General features: G+C 43.8%; 2 protein-coding genes across 2 annotated transcripts in view; both read left to right on the plus strand.

Annotated features, from left to right (window-relative positions):
* The window catches only part of LOC308316841 (putative phosphatase phospho2), a 7,451-nt gene extending 1,002 nt beyond the window's left edge, over positions 1-6,449 (plus strand). The window contains exons 2-6 of the mRNA XM_080765629.1: positions 715-795; positions 2,199-2,293; positions 4,166-4,329; positions 4,774-4,917; positions 6,157-6,449. Coding sequence (XP_080621755.1) covers positions 725-795; positions 2,199-2,293; positions 4,166-4,329; positions 4,774-4,917; positions 6,157-6,414 — 732 coding nt within the window. The 5' untranslated portion in view covers positions 715-724 and the 3' untranslated portion in view covers positions 6,415-6,449. The remainder of the gene's footprint in view (positions 1-714; positions 796-2,198; positions 2,294-4,165; positions 4,330-4,773; positions 4,918-6,156) is intronic.
* A 1,379-nt stretch (positions 6,450-7,828) lies between these two features.
* Positions 7,829-8,919, plus strand: LOC308319960 (lipoyl synthase, mitochondrial-like; the record flags this gene model as incomplete). Its single annotated transcript, XM_080770202.1, is given in 2 exon segments — positions 7,829-8,317; positions 8,320-8,919. Coding segments are annotated over 2 exon segments (1,089 nt in total).
* Positions 8,920-9,624: the final 705 nt, after the last annotated feature.

The following is a 9,624-nucleotide window of genomic DNA, read 5'->3' on the forward strand; positions in this document are numbered from 1 at the left end:
CGGCGGCGCCGCTTTAGTGTTGGTGAGATGTTTCAAAGATGCATAACACAGCTATAGGAGACCGCCGCAACGTGTACGAAATGGCATTAACCGCCGGTGCCGTTAAGTATTTTTTATATATTTTTTTAAGTTTTGCTTCGCTGAACAGCTTCTCTCTCCTCTCTCTTCCTTGACTTCCTTATTAACTTCCTATTGTACCGCCTCCCTAGTTACTGCCTCTGATTGGCCGACCGCGTACATGCAGGATGTTTATAATGCTGTTGTGTCATGGGAGGCGGGACATGGGAAGTGAGGAAGAGAGAATTTCAGAGAAGCCAAAACTTAAAAAAAAAAAAAAGGCAACGGCGGTTAATGCCATTTCGTACACGTTGCGTCGGTCTCCTATAGCTGTGTTATGCATCTTTGAAGCATCTCACCAACACTCAAGCGGCGCCGCCGCTCTCTGTGAACAGAGAGTATGTACATCTTCATCCTATGGAGGGTGGAATAAGCTGTCAGGGACCCTAGGGTAGCGACGTCCAAAGTTCAGAAAAGCTAACCGAGGGTTTCCGAAAGAGGCTAAGTATACCCTAGCTTGGATCCAGACTATCATAGATGATTTTATCGAGTCTGACTTTTACTTGAAGATACAAAAGCAAAAGTCAGACTCGATTGAGTCTATATAGCATAGAGTTATAGCATTCTCTGACCAAAAAGTATTTCTTCCCACTTCAGGTGAAGAACGATGAAGACCCTGGTCGTGTTTGATTTTGACTACACTGTGGTTAACGACAACAGTGACACCTGGGTGATTAGGTGATTAATCAGCTCACTATTGTTTTATTTATTATTATTATTATTATTATTATTATTATTATTATTATTATTATAATGATGACGTGATATGTAACTGAGTGTGTTTATTAGTAATAGCACATTTAAAAAACAGTCAATTCACACACACGTGTGTGAATTGAGCATTAAGACGGTTGATGTAATATTAGTGGGAATACACACACACACACACACACAGTGCCGGTTCTAGGCCTTTTGAGGCCCTAGGCAACATATTATACAGAGCCCCCCCCCCTCCTGCTTTGCCACGCCGGATAAAAATTGTAGGGGTAGTGGTCCTACCCCCCCCCCCCCCCCCCATGAGACTTACTACAGGCCAACTGGTAGTGGTCCTACCCCCCCCATGAGACTTACAAATCCCAAATGTTTATAAACAAATCCCAAATGTTTGTAAACAAATCCCAAAATGTTTATAACCAAATCACAAATGTTTATAAACAAATCACAAATGTTTATAAACAAATCACAAATGTTTATAAACAAATACCAAAATGTTTATAAACAAATCCCATGAGACTTGGTCCTACCCCCCCGACCATGAGACTTACTACAGGTCAACTGGTAGTGGTCCTACCCCCCCCCATGAGACTTACAAATCCCAAATGTTTATAAACAAATCCCAAATGTTTGTAAACAAATCCCAAATGTTTATAAACAAATCCCAAAATGTTTATAAACAAATCACAAATGTTTATAAACAAATCACAAATGTTTATAAACAAATACCAAAATGTTTATAAACAAATCCCAAATCCCATGAGACTTGGTCCTACCCCCCCGACCATGAGACTTACTACAGGTCAACTGGTAGTGGTCCTACACACACACACACACACACACTGTAGCATTATGCAATCATAATGGTGCAATAATGAGGTTCTTACTCTAGTGTGCTATCAATCAAAGACAAGACGTGACAAATAACAGATATACAAGAAATAATTGTCCAATTGTGTTGTTGCACTGTGTCAATTATACAAGGAAGTCTTTTTGTCACGTGACGTCCTGTATTAGGCCGCTCTCACGCGGCTCGCGCAGCACAACATTTGACGATGTTACATATTTCACGCGTTAGACATTAGACAGACATTAGACATGTTTTGGGGCCAAAACCACGTATTGTATATACTTTAAATCCCCTTACAGACGGGTCTGTAACTCTTGAGAGAGAGTGCACATTAGCATACTCTCAGAGTTATGCGGGTCTTTGAAATAAATAAAAAAGGTTTCAGAACCACTGCACTATACTTTGTCACTGAATTGTCCATATAGTTTCTAACATTATACTCAGCTTTCTGTTTCCTTAATTTAACGTGTGTGCGTGTGCGTGTGTGTGTGTGTGTGCGTGTGTTGCCTCTCACTAGATGTCTCCCAGATCAATCCCTTCCTGATTCCCTGACACAATCCTATCAGAAAGGCCAGTGGACAGCATACATGGGCAGAGTAATGTCCTATATTGGTGAGCATTTTGTTATGCTGTTGTATAAAGCCATATATGGGCTCTTTGCTAAACTGAAGGTGGCATACCTATTTTATGTTTTAAATAATGTATTATTTTTCAATACCTTTGTTTGATTGACTTGGCAGACGATTTGATCCGAAAACACGTATCTTGATTCATTGAAATATGTATTAACAGTTTGCAGAATTACAGTACATTATTTCTGTATTGAGCACAACTCAATACAAAGACTGTCAACTGTGAGTGGACGACCCAATAAAGCATTACACTTGTTTACAAGAGGGTCCACCTTGTTCAATTCCTCAAAACATTTAGAGACGTACAAATAGTCACTTCTATATAGCCAAAGAACAGAACAGGAGGTAAAAAAGGAAGGAAAAGGAAAAGAAACGTATACAGTGAGGGGGATGAAGGAAGGTGGTATGAAGGTATGAAGGAAGGTGTCATATCATTATGCGTTTAATCCTATTTCAGAATAAATGTGTGACTGTATCACACCTGGATTATGAGCCCGTCTTGTACTGTGGCTTGTACTATGCTATTTAGATTTGGTGTGGAGGGAGGCTAAAATGAGGAGGCCAAGTACGGACCCCTGGGGGACGCCGATCAACAAAGTATAAGAGGGGTTACGTGGTTAATAAGGATTATTCTATTCTATCCTATCTAGGGTTGGGATTCGTTTAGGATTTTAACGATTTGGGTTCTCTTAAAGTGAGGTACAGCTAGGGACCCTTTGGGGTACTTGAGGGGGTCCCAAATGGACCCTTGAAGGTCTGTAACTCTGGTTGTTTAAATGAAAACGTTTTGAGAACCCCTGGTATTGTAATTGTATAGCAGATGGTATGTCCACATACCAGCTCTGACTCTGAGGTCCCCTTTCTACCAGTTGAACCGGTTAGGTTATTTTTCCTGCCTAATATGGAACCATTCCACTAAAAATGAATTTGTTCAAAATCCTAACAGTTGGTTCAGAACGGACCAAAAACACGGTTCCGTGAAAGAACCAAGGTTCCAAGAATCTAGAACAGAAACCGTTCTAGAACCAAGTTGAAAAGGGGTCTGAGAGTGTGAGTCTGGAATTGTTTCCAAATGTGATTGGTTCCGGTTCCTCCGATTCCGAATTCCGTGCACACATGGCCAGGCTCCTACTTGGCCTCACCCCCGAACCCACCTCACCCCTGCCCATTGACAAGCTGGGATGGCTTAGGGTCGACGACAGAGTACAGCATCTTGCAATGGGTCTGGTCCACAAGATTCGATACACCACCAAGATACCCATGTACCTGTCTAAATACTTCCTTTTTGTAAACGAAGTCCACACCCACAACACCAGAGAGAGTGCAACAAACCATGTACAACCCAGATTCGGCACAAACAAGGGACTAAATTATTTTCGCTCCTATGCCACCAAAATGTGGAACGCCCTACCAACAGTCATTAAGACATGTGAATCCCTTGACTCCTTCAAAACCGCTCTCAAAGGGCACCTACGGATGGCTGCAATTCGAAACTGGCCTCTGTAAAATCTGAATCCAAAAACACATAGACATCAAAGGGTGATTCAGCCCCAGCCCTTTTACCATCTGTAAAACAACTGCCCTCTCCAGACCATGAATGCAGCATACATTTACTAATGTTGAAGGCAGCATTCAGGAGAATTGCTTTTTTCTGAAGTCTCCTGAACTTAAACGCAAAATTTTACGTTGAACTAATTTGTTTCAAATTAAAATCCATGTCGTACACCTCCAGTAGATAAAAAGAGCTGGTTTGCGCCGCGTAGATCTGCTATTTTCGCAATTTTTGTCCAAAAGTGCCCTCTTACGGGATTTCAGCCCCTGCCTCTCTAGCACTCTCTGCACCTCCCTACAGGAGACCAGGCCGTGAGTCCAGACAGCGTCCGCAGTGTGATGGAGACCATTCCGTTCACCGACGGAATGACCGAACTGTTGACGTTCATATCGGAGCACAAGAGCACCATCGACTGCATCGTCATCTCAGACTCCAACACCATCTTCATCGACTGGATCCTCCAGGTTAGGATCCATCACAGTCATGACGTTTTTATTGATGGTCAATTGTAAATTGCTCAAATAAGTGTGTGATTAACGATTTAATTGCGTGTCTGTCATTGAATGTTTAAATTAAAAAAGAAAATCTGTATGGCTTTTAGGGTTTGTAAACATAAAGATGCAGTGGTGCACAGTGCAGATCTAACAAATAACTTTAATATACTTTAAAACATGAATACTGGCAATTGTCGATCTAAACTAATTGAAACCGCGTCACATTGTGACATGTTTGGAGCTTATAGATTGGCTATTAATGTCCACTATTTATGAAAATGTTTGAAAATATAATTAAAAAAAATCGATTAACCCTAAATCTCATCAAATGGTGGACCAGACTTGATTGATAGGAAAAGGGTTGAAAACCACTAATGTAAATAATTCTGACGACCCCTATACTGTTACCTCCAGGCCGCGGGCGTCCAGGCGGCTGTCGACCACGTCTTCACCAACCCGGCGCGGTTCGACGAGCGCGGCTACATGGAGGTGCAGCGTCACCACCTGCACGACTGCACGCGCTGCCCCGTCAACCTCTGCAAGCGGAAGGTCCTGGAGGTATGTAGGGGTGGGCGATACGGTGATGAATATTGTATTGTGATACAATGCCTATGCCTTTTCAGAGATATCGTACAGTATATGTTGTGATACAGTGAATGCGCATTCTGTGATGTGCAGTTCTTATACCTTTAATTTATACTTTTGTAGACAGTTTCGTTTCTAAATGTTCCGTTACTCCTTTTTCTCTTAGTTTCTGTTGTCTTGTAGGTAGTTGTACGATTAAGTAACTTGAACAAGGGCCTCACAGCTAGAAGGTCCTGGGTTCGATTCCCGCTCGGGGCACTGTGGGTGCTGGCGGCGTGTTTCCTCCTCCGCGTCATCAGTGCCCATACCCGAAGGCGGGGTTGGCAAAAGGGCCTTTCTGTGTGGAGTTTGCATGTTCTCCCCGTGTCCCCTAGGGTAGGTACCCTCACAAAAACATGCAGTAATCCTGGTCTCTAAACTGCCTCCCCCTGGCCAGCCGGGGCGCCTGATGGAGGGGAAAGGAACTGGTTGGAATAACGTGTTCCTTCCACGCGCTACGTCCAACCAGGGAAACTCCCCCCTGTCAGGTGTAAAGGAGCAACTTGGATCCTCAGGCATGAAGGGAGCATGAGTTAAGTCCGTTGCTCTCCCCAGGTTGGCGGAGGGTGTGTAGAGCCCAGGATCACTAGATGATTGGCACAGGGGTGAAAAATGGGTTACAAAATCGTGGGATAAAAAATATAGTTTAAAAAAAAAAGTAACTTGAACAATAACCCTAAAAAAAACACATGGGAAAATATCGTGATAATATCATGTATGGTGATTGTTGTGATTTTTGGGCGACCATCTATAAGGCCTCTAGAGGTCTCCATCTAAACCTTGGAGTGGTGGGTGAAGATCCGTCGAGTCGCAGGCGCGGAGAACATATATGCCAACACAGCGGTGTATTACACATACCTTCTGAAGTTTATTACACACACATAAATATATACAGTGAGAATAGTGGATCTATGACGTCCCTATAGCAAATTATGGAAACCAAGAACAGAATGAGCAGGAACAAGCATGCATCTCATATCTTATATTGCACGTACAGTCAGTTCCTCTGATACAGTAGTGGCCGTGTTATGGTTATTATCAATAATTATGCTGCTTAATGCAGATAAAATGTTTTGTGACTGAGTCAGGCAGCTGAGGCCAAATATCATAACAGTGATACTGCTTGATATTATATTTTTCCATATCCCCCCTCCCCCCCACCCCTCCCTGGAGGTGTACCTGGCAGAGCGGCGGGCAGAACGAGGCGTCGAGTACCACCGCACGTTCTACGTGGGCGACGGCGGTAACGACCTGTGCCCGACGTCGTGTCTCCGCGGCAGCGACGTGGTGATGCCCCGGAAGGGTTTCACCCTGGAGAAGCTGCTGGTCAAACTGAAGGACGACGACCTCGTCTCCCTGAAGGCCAGAGTGGTCGCCTGGAGCAGTGGCTCCGAGATCCTGCACGAACTGAAGACGAGTGTCGGCGCGTAGTTTATTTTTCTTTCTTTTTTTGGACCGGTGGTTTTCAAACGTTTTTTTTTGGGGGGGGGGGGGGGGGGGGGTGGTTGCCCCAAGGCACACCTGCATTCATTGTGGGAAATGGCGGATCTACAAGCTCACAATGTGTCGATTGGCTATTTTCTTAATTGTGCCATTCAGGGCGGGAACCCCTTTTGATGTCTTAAGCATTATGTTATACTTTAGCTATTGAAAAATAGCAGGTCTACAAGGTTGGCTACAAGCTTGAAGATCTGCTCTATTTGAATAATCTTGAAAATGTGGTGCAAATCTTTGAATATATATATTCTTTCAGAGTGAAATCTTTGCTTCGGTGGTGTCCCTGGAACAACATATTTTCAGATGGGGGTCGGCGGCCAATTTCATATAATTTTCTGGGGTCCTTAATGGAATAGTTTGAGGATCACTGACATAGAAACATAGGTTTTCAGAAAACTGTCGAACTGTAGAATCAACCTCAGGTCTAAATGGGTTATTAAAAAGAATTAATTATTAGGGGTTGACTATAATAAGATTTAAAGTGTTTTAGCATATCATTTATTATAGACTTTGTGCCCTATTTTTGCCACTGCCTTATTTATCCCTTATCTCTAAACTTATTTCCCTTTTATTTTGTATTTATTTTATTGCTTCATTTATTTCCATCTCCGTTATTGGGTTATCCATGTATTCTTGTTGCTCTTGGCTGATGTTTGGTATAGTCAGTTTATCTAAAAATGTTTGTGTGAGGGAGTTGTCAGACAGAGCCTCAGAAGAGTATGGGTGGCATAACGTTTTTTAAACTGGGTAAAATGCATAACTTTTTGTATGGTTGTATGTATACAGTATATTGTAATAATAATGTGGTTGTCACACCTAGACTTGTCTCACGGCACAGCGTTTGGGAACCACTGGTTTGGACAAAACGTTTGTGTTGGACTCTACTTGACTTTGACCTTTAACAGTCTTAACACAAATAACATGTAAATGTATGTGTGCACTGACTTGTACCCAATCAGGTACTTTTCTTTGAATTAAATCTGTCCAAATGGCTTGTTTGTCCATAATTATGAAATGTGATTCATAAACTATATCATAACAAATTGCACACTGTCACGAATTTCGTTTTCTTTCATTTTTTTTGCGTATTCGCGTATTATTTGTGTATTATAGGTGTATTCGTGTATTATTCGCGGATTTTACGCATATTTGCGGATTATACGCGTATTATACCCGAGTCTGACATCATTGACTCTCCTGGAACCCCCGTATATGGAGATAACCAAAACATCCAAATCTGACGTCGGATGCTATTTTGACTGCACCGGTGCACCCCCATCATGCCGTTGGTCAAACAAACCTGTGTTATTTCTGGTCATTTCATTCATCGTTTGTGGTCGAGTTCCAAATGCAGCAGATATATTGTATGTACGCCAGTGGCATGATCACAGTGGACAAATCTTCCACGGCAGAAAGAGACGTCTGGAAGGATTCGTCGAGAGACGATGGGCCTGACTTGCAAGATTTCATTTCTGGGCAACTTTCAGAAAAGAGCAAGTGGGGTGAATACAGAGTCAACCTAAAGAGAGAGAAAGGAGAAAGGCTTAGGCTTCCTCCTTGGCTGAAGACGGAGATTCCAATTGGGAAGAACTACAACAAGTTGAAGAATACACTGAGAGATCTTAACCTGCACACCAGGTGTCCAAAAATCGGGGAGTGCTGGGGAGGAGGAGAGTATGCCACAGCCACGGCTACCATAATGCTGATGGGAGATACATGCACCCGAGGGTGCAGGTTCTGCTCTGTGAAGACGGCCCGCCGGCCGCCTCCTCTAGACCCAAACGAGCCCTACAACACCGCTAAGGCCATCGCTGCCTGGGGGTTGGACTATGTGGTATACTGACCTCTGTAGACAGAGATGACATCGCTGATGGTGGCACGGAGCATTTTGCAAAGACTATCGCTCAGCTGAAGGAAAGGAGTCCTCGGATCCTGGTGGAATGTCTCGCCCCTGATTTCCGTGGTGACCTGGCAGCGTTGGAGAAACTTGCCCTGTCGGGGTTGGACGTTTACGCACACAACGTGGAGACGGTCCGTGAGCTGCAAAGGCACGTCCGCGATCCGAGAGCGAACTTCAATCAGTCACTAAGCGTGCTGAGACATGCGAAAAAGGTCAAGCCCACCTTGCTCACCAAGACCTCGATAATGCTGGGACTGGGGGAGACCGAACAGCAGATTCTCAATACACTGACAGAGCTGCGGGAGGCAGGGGTGGACTGTCTGACCCTGGGCCAGTACATGCAGCCCAACAAGCGCCACCTCAAGGTGGAAGAGTACGTGACCCCTGGGAGGTTTGCCCACTGGGAGAAAGTTGGGAATGAAATGGGCTTTGTCTACACGGCCAGTGGGCCCCTGGTGCGATCGTCTTATAAAGCAGGAGAGCTCTTCCTGAAGAACCTGCTGGAGAAGAGAAAATCAGAAGCCACCATTGCAGAGTGAAAACATGCAGTTGCCAGGTTTAGTGTCCCCGCCTTCATTGTATCTCCTTGAGTCCTTAATATCAATAACAGCAAAGCAAGCAACTGCTCATTTTACTTTGATAACCAGTAATTTGGGCTGCAGGGCGGACTTGTTGGGTCATTTCCTAGTGTTTAAAATTTAGATATTCCTCTAAATCTGGGTAGAAATGTAAAAGAAAAAAAGGTGCCTTTTCGAATTCCAGCCCCTGTCCGTCACACTTGCTGGGTGTTTTTGCGGGCAGGCGAACCGTTGATTTATTTTATTTTTTTGCGGGGCAGGTTGGTGCGGGCTGGGCCGGCTCCCGTGGCGTGGCCGGACAGGCGGGTTATGAATAAAAGCTGGCCCGTGCATCATTCACTACTAGTCAGGCTTATTTTGGGATTGTTTTCATGGACCTGGTTGCTTATTTCTCTCACACAATATGGCAACTCTGGAGCTGAGCTCCCGACGTGAAAACAAACTCCCGAAACGAGACAACAAATTGAACAAATTAATGAAAATGAAATGATGGCAACAGCGACATAAATAGAATATGACATTTAAACAGAAAAGGCTAAGCCTATAAGCCTATTTCCTTTAACCTCGCGCTAATGAAACCCTGTAAAGTAATGTGCCACTCTGAAAGTTTAACTAAAGTTCTAACATAATTTGTGATAGGCTACAGACAGCCTTGGATCAAGATGG

The sequence above is a fragment of the Protomyctophum bolini genome (genome assembly GCF_963924005.1).
Source record: "Protomyctophum bolini genome assembly, chromosome: 1".
NCBI classification, from domain to species: Eukaryota; Metazoa; Chordata; class Actinopteri; order Myctophiformes; family Myctophidae; genus Protomyctophum; species Protomyctophum bolini.